This window comes from Petaurus breviceps, unplaced genomic scaffold (assembly GCF_028583685.1).
Source record: "Petaurus breviceps papuanus isolate PSGF00001 unplaced genomic scaffold, PetGlider_PUasm1.0 490, whole genome shotgun sequence".
NCBI classification, from domain to species: Eukaryota; Metazoa; Chordata; class Mammalia; order Diprotodontia; family Petauridae; genus Petaurus; species Petaurus breviceps.
The window spans coordinates 22572269-22589586 of NW_027186352.1; the positions used below are offsets into that span (position 1 = coordinate 22572269).

Below are 17318 nucleotides of genomic sequence, written 5' to 3' on the forward strand. Positions count from 1 at the left end.
CATCCCCAAAACAGCCTAGGTCGGCGTGGTGAGGCACATCCCTTGGAGGTGGGCCACAAGCAACATAGACTTGTACGCTACTCTCTACTTTCCCAGAGGTTTCAGTAATAATGATGATGAGAATTTAATAAATGCTTGCTGACTGACTGATCTGGGCTGGTGGAGGGAGTATCCCCACCAAAGAAATCACAAAACTCATAATGGATTGCTTTCCCAATTGTAGATCAAAACACATTTCCACTTCCCTTTCCAAGTTTACAAATGAAGTGCAAAAAGAGGAACATGAAAAATATGATTCTGCTTCTTGTGGGCATGATTCCAGACAGACGTTTATATTTTTGAAAATGTTAAGCCATTTCCGGGGTCTAAGACCCGCTCAATCCCTGTTCTCACTGAGTAACATCTATTCCTCAGTAGTTCCTCATCTGATCAATCTCCCCAAAGGTTGCAGGGTCACAGGACAAGAGATTCAACAGAATCTCCCTGCAGGCAGGGATAATTCACTTTTGTCTTTCTATCCCCTGTGCCTAGCACAGTGCCTGGTAAACAGAAGGTGCTTAATAAATGCCTGCTAATTAATCATCCAGAGGTGGCCTTAGAGGCCATCTAGTCCAGCCCCCTCATTTTACAGGGGAGGAAGCTGAAGCCTAGAGGGGTGAGGTGACTCACTCAAGGTTAGACAATAAATGTAATTAACATCAGAGGTGGGATCTGAACCAAGGTCCTTGGGCTCTTCTAGCCATCTCTGAATTACTTGGAGAGCCTAGCGTCAGACACTGCCTCCAAAACGGACCATGTGGGGCTCCATGTTTCAGAGTTGGTCTCTGTGTTACTATGTTCCTTTGGGGTCATATGGTGGTGGAGAGCTGATCCGGGGCTCCCTTCATGGAAGGGCTGTCTCAGGGCATTGCGGACTTCCCCTCCCTGGATGGCTTCCGACTGTTGGAAATGATGCAGCTGGGTTCCTCTGTGGGTCCAGATTGTACTAGATGACCTCTGAGGTCCCTTCAAGCTCTGATGCTCTGGAATTCTGTATGTCTTGGTAATGGGCTCACTTCTGGCAATCAGGAAACATCTATTAAAACCAAGAAGGAGCCTAAGACCAGGGATCCTAGGAACAGCCACACTGTGTCCAGAGATCCTCATCACCAGAAGGCTGGCCCTGCTCCCCAGCTCATTAATTCTTTTAGATGCAGCCACTCATTATGCCTGTCCGTTACAGTGCACTGTGGTTCCAACCTACACTGGTGAAGTCACGGCTCCTTGACACAGTTAAGTGCTGATAAGGTAAAGAATGTCAGCATGTCATAGTCATGTGGATTTGACACATCAATGGGCATTTATGAAGAACCCGCTGTATGACAGGTGCTGTACTAGGAGTAAAGGAAAGAGCAGGATTTGGAGACTGAGGGCCTGACCTTGAACATGGCTATGGGCTCTTAAACTGTGACTTCGAGCAAATGCCTGCACCTAGACACCCCGGCTTCCTAGTCAGTAAAATGAGAGAGGGGACGAGGAGGCGATCTGTCTCCTTCTAGCTCCAAGTCCTGATTTCTCCAGCTGTCTCACTGTGGGTTAGTATGACAGGGCGGGTATTTCAGACATTAATAATAGGGCTTTGCTCATGTGAAACTGGGCAGGAAGCTGCCTCCTGACAGTGGGAGAAGAGCTCCTCTGGCCTGAGATTAATTTGGGAATCTCCCTGGATATATTTCTTCCCACATGAGATTTCAGAGGATGGCTTATTTTCTCCCTTATTATTGTAGAAGTCTTTGAAAGGACTCACTGTCCAAGGACAAATCTGGGACGTTGCTCTCTGTTATTCATCTGTCCTTTACAAAAACCACCACCCGGCAAGGTCCACAGACTGAACACACAGAGCATAGAAGAGGCCCATCTCCCTAGGAGGAAGGCCCATCGAAAGCCTCCTAGAACGGAAGGGTCGCACGGCTGGCCCATACAAGTCTATGTACATGGGCCCGAGTGTGGTCTGAATCAGATCAGAACATAACTGGGAAATATTTAACAAAACAAATTAAAATACAAAAAATGTGGATAAAAGAAAACAAAATCAATTAGTTTATACACATGCACACACATGTACACATATATGTGTATCTCAACACACATATATGCGAATCTAGGAATACCACACATTGTTCTACACAAAGCTTTGTTGGAAATACCCCCCTATTTCCCCACATTCTCTAATCATGACAATATTATCTATAAAGATCACTCAGCTGACTATAGGCAGGAGGAAGCATTTCACTGGACCCCGACATGTTTAAGGAGAAAGTCCAGGTAGTATCTAAACTCAGCAAGCTCCCTCCACTACGTCTTAACCTAGACTCTAACAACATCTAGGTTTGGGGGACTTCAGTTCTCTTATAGCGGCTAAATGTCCCCCTATCCCCTCACGGTCACTGTCCAGTCTGACATAGGACACAACTGAGCCTTTGGAAGAGTATAGATATTTACATACATACACAGGTGCATACGGAAAGCTTCCTTGACTCTCATTCCATCACATGCCAGGACTCCCTCATACCTTCTCCATAAGCCTGTAATTAATGAAGGTCTGACTATCATCTCTCAAGCTAGAAGAATAAGCAATAGGTATTTGGGACCAGGAAGGGAAAGAGTTGCATTCTCCAGTTCTAACCTTATTCCTTCCATCCTTGGGCAGGCATTCTGGGACTTCAGTACTGAATTTCATTCAGCTGCTTCTCTCTCCACAATGTATTAGTTCTTCATGCAATCCAGAACAATTCAAAAAACACATCTAACCCAAGCACTGAGGCCTTCTGAAGATACTTCTTGCCAAAGGTTGCACATTGGCGTCCACGGAGACCCTCTACCATGCAACACGACTGTTTTAGTATTCCTAGACTTTCAGGGACAGTTAACCTAACCATTTTTTAAAAGCAAGACATGCTAAATACCAAAATCAACAAGGAAGGAATTTCCCTTAAGTCCAGCAGAGTTCCTCACACCAATTCAACTGTGGGATACCTTTATAATCAAACGTCGGCGGATAATTCTGGTGGTGACCTTCCGCTCTTCCTCTGAGCTTGAATAACTCTCACTCTCTTTATCATCCTGACAAAGGCATTCGGGGTAGAATTTTATCAGCGCATTTAAAAGAAGAGACATATCAAGAAGGGAAATCAAGAGAGAAATTGTTTTCCTCATTTTTAGTTTGAGGAAATAAAATTATTCATATTTAGAAAGTTCCTAGAACAGAGCCCTGCACATATTAGGTATTTAATATTTAATGTAAAAATACCTGAATTGACAGGAAAATAAAAAAAACACCCAAGTGACAAAAGTTTTTGGAATGGGAAACAAAATATGATAATCCTCACTGTATGCAAAGAGAGAGAAGACAGAAAAAAAAAGAAGACAGAAGAGAGGAGAGGGAATGGAGAAATTCTGGGAGAAGGAATCACACACACAAATTCACAAACTGTAGGACTTCAAAAACTATTTGAGATGTTGGAAATAATTTCTATTCTTTGGTTCAGATTAGCAAAAACTCAAAACAAAATTTTGTTTTGGACTAATTTTCATCTATTCAGGCACCAAGAGATAATTAAAGTCAGAATTCTTGACAAAAGTAATCTCACTACAGCTAAGACAAAGGAGCTGAGATCTTTGAAAATCCTACTGGAAATTTAGAGATTTGAGATACTTTCCTATTAAAAAAAGAATGTTTTTTTTTTGTACATAATCATAACGGAATTTTTAAATTTATGTCTACTTATCTAGTTTATAATTCTTATATGTTCTACAAATTCTTATAAATTCAACAAATGAAAAGGTGAGGGTTATTTCATGAATCCAGCACAATATGGGTGAAAGCATGATATACACATTGCATGTATGTGCATGTTTCAGAATAGGTTTGAGATTAGAGAAATAGAAAAATGGAGTATTTTAGCAAAACTAAAATCCGGATATGTAGCGATTCCTTAAAATAGCACTCCCTTAGGTTCTTAACATAGATTTAAAAAGAACAAAGTTGGAAAGATGCATTAAATTTCATGAAATAATTATGAAGCGCCTACTGTATGAGAGTCAGTGTCTTATGAAGAAAAATATACTCATGAGTTTAATAGAGTGAACAATGGCATTCATTTCCAATTTTCAGTGGAAGGCCTCTGGAAATAACACTTTATTTTCTGAGTATACTTATTTACCCCTAAAATATAATGGTCCAATAGATAGTAGTTGTACCAAAGCCCACCGAAACAGAAAATAAAAATGCCAGCAGGCACAGAGAAAAATCAGGAAAAAAAATACCAGGCAGGGCAGTACAGGATTAGCCAGTATCAATTGTTTTGAATTTGGGAAAAGTTATTCAAAAGCAGATGTTAGGTTAGCTCCAGGCTTTCTCAAGGGAGAAAGAGCTGATTAGCAATGTCGAGGTCTTGGTGACATCTTTCTTGGCCTTACAAGAAATTCATCTTCCGCTTAATTCTCTCCTGGGATGGAAGTAATGTTTAAGGAATCTACTGCATGTGAATAATTTAACATTCCTGCTGCGCCTTAATTACCTGAAATGTTAAACCATTAACTTGGGGCATTCTGAAGGGGCTACTTAATTCGAAACATGATACAGAGGAAAACAACCACAACCACAACCACAACAAAACAACAAGACACAACAGCAACGATAATAGCTGGTCTTTCCACAGTGCTATAAGGATTAGAAAGTCCTTTCCTTAGAACATGCCTGTGTAAGAAGAGCTCATGCCAACGAGTGCAGAACTGATCCTTCCCAAGGAAAGTTACCAGTCTAGGACAGCGGCATTAATGGGGAGGAGGAGGAAGCAAAGGGGAAAACTCAGAAAAGCCATATGCTAAATTAGTCAAGAACACATTTTTTAGACATAAAGGACACTACTTGGAAACTGTGAAAAAGAGTAAAAAAATACGACCAGCTTTCATTGCAAAATCAAGGCAAGGATGGTCTTGTAGTCACACAAAAGGGTCTCAGAGTAAGCTCTCCCAGGTGGGCCAAGGCCATGGTGGTGGCATGGGAGAGTCTCCATTCTGCTCCCTGCCTGTCCCATGGGGCACAGCAGAAAGAACGCTTCTCACTAAATGAGGCAGAGGGTGGTGGGAGAGAGCTTCCCCACAGGCCTCTGCCATGAGCAGCTGCAGGGATTGGGGTGAGAAGCAGTGGTTATTTACCTGGTAACAGCAGGCAGCAATCCGTGTAAGGGCCACACCTGGACTTTTAACCTGATTTTTGCGGGGAACAAAAAAGGCGGCTGTTTTCTGAGATGATACAGTTGACAATCTTGTTGATCTATGCTTGCTGTAGCCACAAAGGGTACAGCAGGGAAGCCCCTGATATAGTTTTAGTTTAGGTTTACATTATTTGGGGTGGGAAGTGTGTGGGTCTCAATCCGTGTGAATGAGAAAGCAGTTTACCTTCACCTTGCTTTTCAGTCCTTTACTGATTATGGATGAAAATGACTGACTGGGGCTCCTCCTTATGAGGATGAAAACTCATTTAAGGAAAAGTCCTAGAGGGCAGAGCTGAGATGGTGGAGTAAAAGGAAAAGCCCAATGAATCTTTCCAAGGGCCATCGTCTTCTAATGCTTGCCATGCCTGATCGCTTGAGTCCACCTATGGATGAGAATTCACTTCCAGACTCTCTTGGGAAGCTTCTAAAGCCCACTGTGAAGACATACATGAACTATAGAACACTATATAACCTCTTATTCAACTAATATTCCCAAATAATATCATATGTACAGACGGTCATTTCCCCATCTTCTCTCACTGACTCTTGGAGCAAAAATGAGTTTGGGACCGAAGGTAAACTCCCATGAAGGCAAAAGCTATTTTATTATATCTTGTATTCTTGGCACCTGTCTCTATGTCTGGCACATAATAGTTGGTGTTTATTGAATGAATTAATCTCCTTTTATTTCTTCTGCCAATAAGAGAAGAAATGGCTGAAAGGTGAGTTGTAGTTGTCAAAAGGAAGAAAATCAAAGGATATCATTAATTTATAAGTTAGCCATAAAGGAATCTTTTAAGAAAATCCTCTCTCCCAATTGAGAGACCAAAAGGAAATCATCAAAATGTCAAATGGATCAGAGAGCTTTCATTCTTCTCTTTGAAGGTCCCAGACTAGACTATGATGCCTGGGAGGTGTGAGGGCTTGGCCAATATTTTCATGGTGTCTGATATATGAATCAAGGAAGTATGTATAAAAATTGGAGGGACAGAGGCAGCGAAAGGAAGTAGGAGGGAGCCAGTATGATCTCCAGATTCTATGAACTTTCTTTTACTTCTGTTTAAGAAATGCCAAACATCATAAAGACATAGTTGGAAAGGAAAAGAGACAGATAGCCCAAGAAACCTTTTCATAGATACTGACTTGAGTAAATAATTACACCAAGGAAAGACATGTGCTTAAAACAATTCAGAAAATGATCTGTACAAAAATAAAGACCATTTAAATAACTTTCAGCTTTTAAATTCCCAAATCTTTTTCCATTTTTCATAAATCAGACCTATAAAAACAAATGGAGAAAAGCTTTTAAACAAGTCCACAAAAAGCCAGGAATTGTACTAATTCCTTACCATCACTTCACAATGGTAAATAATTCCTGTTTCATTTTAGATTGCAGAAATATTTTCCTGCTTCTAAATGCCTTTGTGGTTAAAGAACAGCTGTTGTACGACCACAGGGCCTTATAGGGGAAGCTTCTAGGTCTGGTTGGTTATCATTGCGCGTTTCTATGAATGGCTCACATTTCTCTAGGGCTTTAAGGTTTACAAAGCACTTCTATTGCTTATAATGAGGTAGGCCACACAATTCTTATTATCCTTATTTTACAGAGAAGCAAACTGAGACTCAGAGCCACTCACTCAAGAAAGGCAATGTCAAGGCCAGGATACAAACTTGGACCTTCTGCCTTCTAATGCAGAGCTCTTTCAATCATCCCATGCCGCCTCTATATTTAATTAATGAAATTAATTCTATTATATTAATTAAATTGAAGCAATGGAAAGGCTAGCCATCTGTTGGTAAGATGGACAGCAGGAAGCTCAGGTTAGGAATCAGGAGACCCAGATCCTAGATTTGGATTTGCCAATGAAGACAACGTCGGACAGGTCACTTATACTTAGTCTCTCTAAGGGAAGAGGATGATTCAATGAGCTCTCTGCTGGCTCGGTTCTTTGCCAATGAGAAGCCATTATCATATAATTTGAGGTTTCAACCCCATGGACTCTTAAAATAGATATCAAAATCCTGGGGCCACAAGGAAGCAAAGCTATGAGAGCACGGATGTTCCCAAGAGGGGCAGAATAAAGAAGTTAACCTTTAATCAGTGAGCGCTGGGGAAGTGGACCCTGTACCTTTTGTTCAGACACGACAGCTCCCTCTTCCTCATGGAGGTTTAGCCGTGGCTTTGCATCCCCGGGAGAAGTCCTATTCATCTTTTTCACACTGACAGGCACAGAGGTTTTGATCTCATCTGCTAAATGCTTGCTAGTTTCTTCCACAGATTTCTGGTAGGCTGCTGGCCCGTCGCTGCGGCCAGAACCTGGGGTTTTTGGTTTCAGAGGCTCCTTGTCCCTCGGCTTTCCGACATCATTTTGTGATTCTTGGATGTGAGACTTGGCCATGGTTTCGGGAAAGGCCTCGGGGTGGCTGCCGTTGGCTTCAAATTTGCCAGTTTCTCCTTTGAGATATGAGGTAATAGAATCCCTACATTGGTCGGGGCTGGAAGAGATGAAAAAAGAGAGACATTACAAACTGCCGGGGTGTTACATGACAGAGAACTGTCGTCATGAATTCTAAATTGTTACAAATCACATTTTTACTCTCTTAAAAAATAGTTGAGCATAACAAAGATTTTTTTTGGACATTTGAGGGTTGTCTGTAACCTTGTGAGGTTGGGACCCCAATGTTCAATGAAGGATCTCCCTGGTTTACCTTGAACTTGGAAATGACCTGAACATCTCATCATGTTTGGACTACCATCTCCAGGTCCTAACCCAGGGGTGAAGAACCTGTGGTCTCAAAGCCACATATGGCCCTCTAGGTTCTCAAGTATGGCCCTTTGACAGAATCCAAACTTCACAGAACAAATGATCTTAATAAAAGGATTTGTTCTGTAAAATGTGGACTTGGTCAAAAGGCTGCACCTGAAGACCTAGAGGGCCACATCCAGCCTTGAGGCTATTCTACCCACAACTGTCCTAACCTATACAGCAACTTTGCTTCCCTCCAGCTGGGGAAATGGTGCCCATTTTGTTCAAGAGTGAGGAAAGATTAAGAAGCAATGAAGAAGACTGTCTCACTAGCTCCAGAAGACCACAAAGAGGGCATCCAGGCCTGTTTGGAGCAAGGAAAGACTCACTGAAATAAGTCTATGCCCTCCCAGGGTGAATACTTGGAAGGACGAGGCTCATTCAGCTGTATGTATTTTGGTGTAGAGCTAATGCTTTGCAGAGTGAAGTGGATGTTGACCTTAATTGTTTAAAAAAAGCATTTAGCAAGTGATGCTCTGCTTAACTGAGACTTCATGCCCTTGCCCTGGAGAGAAACTGCCACAGATAAGACTTGAGCTGAAAGATGCCCAAACTATTGATGTAAATAACCTTCTGCAAAGGTCAAGCTTTGTCTCAGTTTGCCTTTAACTTGCCAAATGTAACAGGTTAGAGCTTTGTTGGCTGCCAACATCTCTCTATGATGCCACAATTTCTCACTGTTCATTTTTAAGGAAAAAAAATAGTTGATCAAGTCTACCAACTGTCAGGGAGAGTGCCTCTCCTGAAAGGATAAAAACCCACAAGTGAAGTTATTGGAAGAACCCAAGTCCATGATGATGGCTGGGACCTTCTATTTGTAAGGGTCACCTTCTTAAAGAAAAGTAAAGAAGACAGCCCTTTGGAGACACTAATCAAAGAATAAGTAATTACTTCAGGGCTTGATATGCCACCTTAGGGCTCAATAGTTTGGACAGATGGGAAGGGAGGGAGGGCTAGAGTAAGTGGTTTTCTCCTCAGCCTCTACCTTCCCAGTAAACTGAGGGAGTGGCAATATTCGGGGCCTCTGGGTGCAAGGAAAATGTGAACCATATTGATAGGATCATGGATAGAGTTTAAAAAGACTTCAGAGGTCATCCAGTACAATTCCTTCAATTTACAAATGAAGAACCAGACCTGGAGGAGTTATGTGATTTGTCCAAGGTCATATAGAAGAGTGTGGGATTTGAACCCAGCTCATCTGAACCCAAACTCAACATTCCTTGTCTAATAATACACCGGTTCTCACTGTTCCTTAGCTCCTAGGGTTGGTAGGGCCCAAAGTCACTGGCTGAGTTTCCTTCGTGTTTCTCATCCAATGATGTACTCTGAACTAAAGGTGCATGGACCCATGGGCTTAAAATACCACTAGAGACTATTCTACCCTGATTTTCAACTTGATGCCTCCCAGACAGGTGTGGCCCAAAAAGTAACACTATTTGTGTATTGGAAACATCACTGGTTTTATAGTTAGAGAAGCAGGAAAAACGTGTAGGCTCACACACACACACACACAACACACATGCACACACATCTTGCTTGCACAGCATCCTGAAAACATCAACATAATTCTCACTGGGAGATTTTATTTCTCCAGGTTAGCATGAGGAACAAACTTCCTGGGCTTTTCAGGTTCTGGAAACATTAGGAGGTTCAGGAATGAGCCTCTAAGTGGGTTTTGTTTTAGGCAGAAAAGCTAAGGACTCTTATCACTTATCTTAATCTAAGTGTTCCAAGCCTCATTCCCCTCCCTCGTGGGCACATCCATACCTGTTATCCAGTCGATCCAGTAACCCACCAGCTATCCTGCGACCTGGCATCGGCGGCTCGGGGCTGCCCGTGGAGGCCTCGTTCTGCCAACCTGCAATTGAATACATTTCCCGTTCGACTTGCTCTACCCCTCTGAGCAGAACCCGAGCCTTTTCTTCTGTCATCTCCTCAGACTCCGTTCCTTCTTCCAGCTGAATGTCCTCAAACAGAGACTTCAATTTTTCTTCCGTCATCTCCTCCTCAGGACCAGAGTCTCCTCTCTCTTGCTGCTTAAGGCTCATTTCTATTTTGCTAGTCTTTTCTATTTCCTTTGAGGGCTCAACATCTTTGTGGACCCTGGCCAGGCTTCCGAGGTAGGGAGGATACTCTCTCAGACAAACATCCTCCAGCTGGCTGTCCTCTGCATCCACACCTCCAGGAACAACTTGGCGAGGCGCCGAGAAGTCCAGCCTGCTGTCTTCTAATGAAGTGTCTTCTGCAGTTACAACTGGAGGACCTTCTGCCGTGCCATCTACCTGGGAAGTTACTAGCCCATCACTCAGTCTACTGGGAGTTCTAAGGGGTGAGTCTATGCTAGAGAGATCACTAAAATAATCATCTTGCTGGAAAGGGGTGGGTGGAGGGTAGTGCAACCCACTGGGGGTTTCCAGTTCCACTTGAAGGGAAGGATAACCTATGGAAGACAGTACATTTGGACGAACTGGAATGAATCATGATACAACAAAAACAGACATAAAATGACTTAAATTATATCAAATATGATATGCATGATGAGTTGATAAAATGGTGTTAGTAAAATTACTAACTTAGTTGAATTTAATGGAACAACAACAAAGACCCCCCAACCAAACTCAGGGCAAAATATATATTAAAAATGCTATTGATTAAATAAAAGGTCATAGGACCGTAGACTTAGCGTTACATGGGATCTCAGAGGTTGGTTAGTCAAAATCCCTCCTTTTTCAAAGGAGGAAAGTGACTTACCCAAGGTCACAGAGGCAGTGAAAAAGTATTTCTGGTCCATTTCTGATAATTTGTTAATAAACAGGTCCCCACACTCTGGGGACCTAATTTTTTTTTCTATTAAGGGTATGCAAATTTTAGCTGGCAAGACTAATGAACAGAGCAGATCAATTAATTTTTACAAGTAATTATTTTTGCCTCTTAGTTATCCTGTTTGAAAAACTCCACCCCACAGCTATGCCTCTCGACTCTACATCTTTGAAAAAGTAGTTACTTCACATGAATGTCAGAGTCAGCATAGATAATATGATTTAAATGTAGCCAATCAAGGGGCCACGAAGAGCCTGGCACTGTCCTAGGTGCTGGGAACCAGCAGTGAAGGTTACAGGACTCTTAAGCAAAAGCAGAGGGAGCTAGTTCTAAAGGCGACAAGTATGGGAGAAGGGTTAAAAAGGAGAAACTACTGGAAAAGTTCTAGATGAAAACTTCAGCCCCAGTAAAGTTATACGAAGGAGAGGACTGGAGCGAGTAGGGAGTTTCTGGCGATCTGGGCGACTGAGGTGATTTCGGTGTCATGGGAAAAATCAGAACCACTGATCAAATGAAAGAGAGAAAAGAACGGATGAACAATGAAAATGTGGGAGCAACGGCTCGCCAAGGATTAGTCTGAGCACACACGATGAACACTAGGAAACCCAAGGAATGTTGGGACCCTGAACATCTGACCAACTCGCCCCAAAAGGGAGAAATCATGTTCTCTTTCAAAAGACTACATTGCCTTTTTTCCTGCCTTAGCTCTGAGAAAGGTCAAAAGCCGTCTGGTCTTGGTGAGGAAAGGAAGCTCTGGGAGGTTTCAGAGGAGAGACAGAACAAAACGGCAACAGAACACATTTATTTCTTCCATTAGCATCCCACAGAGACAAAGGGCTAAATTTTCAGGCAGCCTCAGATACAAATACTGATTTGGTATCTTCCTATAAATTCAATTCACTCTCTAGACATGCATGGTATGATTATGAACAAGGTTGCTTTCTGACTGAAGCCTGGCTGAAAATCTGGCCCAAGTTGGCAAGCACAATCTCAGGAAATGATTTCAAATCAAGTAGTTTTGTCATGTAAACAAAACTAGTGCTTGTGATGAGTATTTGGTGTAATGGACTTTTTTTTTTTTGGCATATACATTTCAAAATTTATCCAATAGTTAACACAAAAATGATTCTGGGAAACCCACATTTAAAAACATATAAATTGTAAAAGAATAACGAATTAAATATGTAGCAACCAAACACCCTGAATTTAACCTAAAATTATTATGATTGAGGACTTTGACATCAGAAGTGACCAGAAAGATATGGTGCCACCAATTTATCTGAGGAAATATATTTTTTTAAAGAAATCAGACTGATGATATTTTTTGAAAATATTATATAAGATGTCATAACATTTGGTTCCTAATCAATAACATGAGAGACTATATACTGCCCTAATAGCAAATTTGATAGGAAAACAGTCTAACTTAATATTACAGCAGGTTTTTACTCATGGAACGACCCTTGAAGCCAGAATTGTTGGGAGGCTTCACTATACTTATAATTTTGAAAATTAATCACTTCTGCCATTATTACTCCTCATATGGATATTGTGCAGAGACTAAGGGGTGGTTCATAATGGTGTCGACCTTTGCCTTTAGAAAATAGCAAATATTATCTGACAATGTAAATGTCATCCCTTAGCATATAACATACAGAGAAAACATGAGTTAGTGAATTTCATCAGTCACACACTCGGCCTATATGAAATTGTGGAAAAAGATTGTCAACACAGATCTGCTTTTCTCCTTCTTTCTCAATAAAGGCTTTAAATATATTTTCAAAACTTCGGGCACAGATTAAAAAGCAACTTTACTCCCAACCCTCATCACCAAGAAAAAACTCCAACCTTCTTTTTGCTAACTTAACACAGACATGAATTTCAATTTATGAAGCTGAATCTCACTTTCAGTAAAACATAAGATGCTTAAGAAATCACTCTTGCTATCTTAACACCAAGAGTTATTTCTAAATAAAATAACTAGTTATCTTGAAATAAAAGGCATTTTAAAATAAAATTATATAAAATATAAATATAATATAAAATAAAATAATTTCTAAATAACAGTTAAAGGTTGAATATGATTTTCCTGGTAATGCAAATAATTATAGTAATAAAAATTCTCTATAATTAATCCAGAGGAAACTATTACTAATTTCTTACCTTTGCCCATTGTACTGAAAATATTGCTTTAAATTATGATTCAAATAATATGCCTTTCTCAATGGCTATGTACTGGGGTCAGCCTATAAAAATGACTACACTATTTAAATACAAATAAATTCAGTTATGAAGGTTATTTTTTTCATCCATCAATAAATATTTATTAAGAGTCTACTATGTGCCAAGCACTGTGCCAAGTGGTTTTTCTTCTCACTCTCTACCACTTAATACCAGGAAATCATATTACTATCAGAATTTATGCAGTTATTTCATTTTGACCCAATGTATTGCTTAGGTGGCAAGAACTGAACTTTTTTTATCAGTATTTTATTTATAAGCAATCTGGGTTAAGTAACTTGCTCAAGGTTACACGGCCAGTTATTTCTGGGTGTGGTGCTAAGTATCTGAGCCCGGATTCGATCCCCAGGTCATCCCGACACTGGAGCCGGTGCTCTTACTCGCTGTGCTACCTGGCCGCCCCATTAGTATTTTTTAAGAAACAAATTAAAAAGACCATGTGAGGCATTTTCAGGAAACCAGCTTTTCCACCATTTAGAAATGGAAGGTTCTTATTTTAGATGCTGAGTCTTTTGGTTACAGCCCAAGAATCAAGAAATCCTGCAAAATGAGGTGACACCTTGGATGCTCTGGTTTTCATATTTCATGCCCCATAAGAATGAACAGACTTTGAGGTTTTAGCCCAATATCTCCATGCAAACCAACGTCTTACAGTCGTGACTCTAACAGGATAAATGCCCTGAAGATGAGAAATGAAAAACCTAAAGAATCACAATTCATTTTCTTTTTGAGTGATGATCTCAACGTATTGAGGTTTCAAATTAATTAAACGATTAAATAAACATTAGATTCAATTACCATCAACGGGATCGTGAAAAACATTGTTTTCTTCTGCAAAGCTCCTGGTGCCGGAAATATTTCCATAATCAAATATTGGTCCTTCCAGCAAAGTCACTATATCTATTCGGTTAATTTTTGTCAAGACAGAAGTTAAGGCATCAGCTGAAAAGGGGAAAAAAAGGATGAAAAGATGACTGGGACAAGATGAAGGCCATCATTTCCCCCCCATTCATCAGTCTAGATGTCTTCGGGTGGCCTCCCCCAAGGTGAGATGTGGTCAAAGAGGTTCTCAGTGACAGGGTTTCAGAGTCTGGCTATGGCCAGCAGTCTGGCAAGTACTCTGGAAGTTGCATTTGATAAAAATGGCATAGGTAGTCGAGAAGTCTGCTACAAAGTGCCAAGACTTCCAACCTTTCCTTCTTCTCTTTAGTTACAAGCCATTTAATCAAATACTAAATCACGTTTTGCTTTTTCAGATGGCAAACTACCAAAACAATTAGTCTCACATTTGATACTTAACAATTTAATTATAGTACTTGGTTACAGTACTGTCCGGACCCAGGCAAATGCAAGGGAAATTACGCACAATTCATAGCTCTACACTGTCTTGGTTTGGCTATCTGTAGAGCCAAAAGAAAGGGGGAGGGGGAAGGGCAGAGGGAGGAGAGAGAGCATGATGGCAGCACAAGAAATACTTGGCCTCATGGTGAGCAAGGTGATGTCTGTCTCTAATTGTGAATTCCTCTTTGTCTCTCTGTTCTTCCTCCGCCCTGCCCACCCAGAACTTAGTAAATAATAGCTCAGACTTTTTGTCAACTGCTTGGTTATCTAGCAATTGCCTCTATTTTCCAACTTTGGCAGACATGGATAAAGTTATAATTGTGATATAAAAAGTCTCAAGGGATCACACACACACACGGACACACATACAGACACACAGACGTACACACACACACACCCTCTAAGGCTCTCTAAAAGTCAAACTAGAAACTTATAACTAAGCTTTCACAACTACATCTCAATATAGCAGACCAAAGGCTTATCCACTGGCCTGGATGACTTTCCCGTAAACTAGGTTGAAGAGAGTGGTCAAAGGTAAAATAATTTATCTCATCATACTTGTCGCATTTTTTCCATCTCGGGTAACCCATTTTTTTAATAACATGAAGCTCTGAGCAATTAAAGAATTTGGGTTTTCTACACGGATTTGGTTGATTTCATCCACGGAAAAATTCAGCTCTCGCGCCAGTTCTATAAAAGAAGAGGAAAAACAAAAGGATTTTGAAGACCACCCATCATGGCTTCATCCCGTACTCCTGCAAACTCCTGTTTGTTAAGAGGCACCAACAATGAAAATGGGGGAACTGATGTGCATTACTGATGTCTGGTAATACGGAATTACCCTCCTGGGTATAAACCTAAGCCCCTTAGTTTGGTAGGAAAGCAATTATGTTCTCACCTGCAGGATGGAACTGTAATCATCTCTAAGCAAAACCTGAAGAGTAGCTACATCAAAAATGCTAATATAATCTAGGATTTTTACATAAAACAGGAAGCCATTTGCTTTGTTCCCACAAAATCATTTATTCATCGAACAGAATTTGCTACATTCCTACCATGGGCAGAACAATATGGAAGGTGCTATGGGAGACACACTATTTAGCTAAGACAAGGGCTTTGCTATCATGAATCTTACAGGTAGAGGTCCCTCCTCTCCCCCAATACAAAACTATATTACTGGGTGCACTCAATCATGAGCCAAACTATTAGCACTAAAAGTTTTTGTGCTGTATTAACTGTTTAACAATAATAATATTTCATATTTACCTGGTATACTTTACATATACAGGGTGTCCCAAAAGTCTTAGACTCATTGAGATTTTCACAACAATCCTGTGAGAGAAATGCTACTAATATCCCTATATTACAGATGAGGAAACTGAGACTCAGAGAGGTTAACTGTCTTGTCCAGAGGCACACAGCTTGTAAATGTCCCAGATGGGATCTGTATTCGAGTCTTCCTAACTTCCTACACTTCATCAGCTGGGTGAGCTGGGACAAGTCTCTCAATCTTTCTCATGCTCAGTCTTCATCTATAAAATGGGGAAAATGTTAGCAACTGCCTCACAGAGCTGTGATGAGGACCAAATGAGACAACACGAGGGCTTCTCAAGCCGTAAAATGCTCTATAGAGTCTTCCATAAGGGGCAGCTGTATCTATGTGTATGGATCTTGGACTGTGTTCCAAAGCCAAATACATCTATATTTTTATGCACATTTCTGCAAGACTGGCAATTGTTCTGTGTTATACAAGTCTCTTCCCTTTTTGGCACAGAAGAGTGAGAGAGCTAGCGGACTATACACCAACAGAATTAAGAGGAAGTTCGCCTAATTAAAATTCCTTGATCATGGATTTGTAAAATAATTTTGCTATTGTTTCCTTATTATCAGACATTTAAAAAAAAGAATGTCATAGGGAGAAAGAGTGTTTTGTAGCACCTGATAGTACCTTGCATTGCTTCCTGCCTGCTCTGATGGCAGGAAGCAGGAGAGGAAGATTTGCCATTCTTTCTGTATGGGGAAGCAAGTACTCACCTGTCCAGCTCAGCCCCAGATGGTCAGCCACGATGGCCATCCGGATATCTGTCCGTTCACATGGACTTTGTGGACCTGCGATGTACAATTCCTTAGTTAAAATACTTAGAGAGAAAGACATCATGTTGGATAATTGTGCTTTAGAAGTACTTGGGTTTTACAGAGGGGCTATTGCTGAAACTCAAATGTATCCTAATTACCTACACAAATTCTTTTTTTTAAATTTTAATGAATTTTTGACATAGTTTGTTATGTTTCCACCTGCGTAAGGCCAAGTGTCCAACTAAATGGATGTTGTATAATGGAGTTAAACATGCTGATGAGTTTGCTACAAACGGTCATGACAATTCTAGTCCTCGTATTGGTGAAGACACTAACGCGGGCTGTTCAAACCCTTGTCATTCCTCTCCTGGGACAGAGAGTCGTGTTCATTAGAGCCCATGTAAAGCGTTGAATGACACCAATGGGTTTCAGCATGCTTCCCTAGCTGTCTACGGTGCAGCGTTTGTTCAGAAAGGAAGAAAGAAGATTCTCTAAGACAGCACAGACAGATGACAAGGACAATGAACACTACAGTTAATTCACTCCACAGGCAATCACGACACGTCATGCACTAGCACCAACAAGTGGGAAAATTTTACAGACTAGGCTGGATCTCCAGGATGAGAGCCCAAAGCGCTCCAGAAACCTGACTGCCTTCATCCTCACCAGTCCTTCTCTCACTGCCGGCTTTTCCATGCTTTGATTTTAATGACGCTGCCTCCTTTCTCTTATCTCTAGCGGACTTCCGTGTAATGGGAGGTGGGCAAACCCGAGG

General features: G+C 41.0%; 1 protein-coding gene across 9 annotated transcripts in view; it reads right to left on the reverse strand.

Annotated features, from left to right (window-relative positions):
* The window catches only part of ANK3 (ankyrin 3), a 741327-nt gene that overhangs the window by 13904 nt on the left and 710105 nt on the right, over positions 1 to 17318 (reverse strand). For 5 of the 9 annotated variants that reach the window (XM_069101834.1, XM_069101841.1, XM_069101839.1 and 2 more), the window contains 7 exons: positions 16502 to 16576; positions 15026 to 15157; positions 13925 to 14068; positions 9833 to 10505; positions 7388 to 7754; positions 5200 to 5250; positions 3016 to 3102 (listed from right to left, as the gene is read on the reverse strand). In XM_069101834.1, coding sequence (XP_068957935.1) covers positions 3016 to 3102; positions 5200 to 5250; positions 7388 to 7754; positions 9833 to 10505; positions 13925 to 14068; positions 15026 to 15157; positions 16502 to 16576 — 1529 coding nt within the window. The remainder of the gene's footprint in view (positions 1 to 3015; positions 3103 to 5199; positions 5251 to 7387; positions 7755 to 9832; positions 10506 to 13924; positions 14069 to 15025; positions 15158 to 16501; positions 16577 to 17318) is intronic. The other 4 variants (XM_069101836.1, XM_069101835.1, XM_069101842.1 and 1 more) reach the window with 2 other exon arrangements.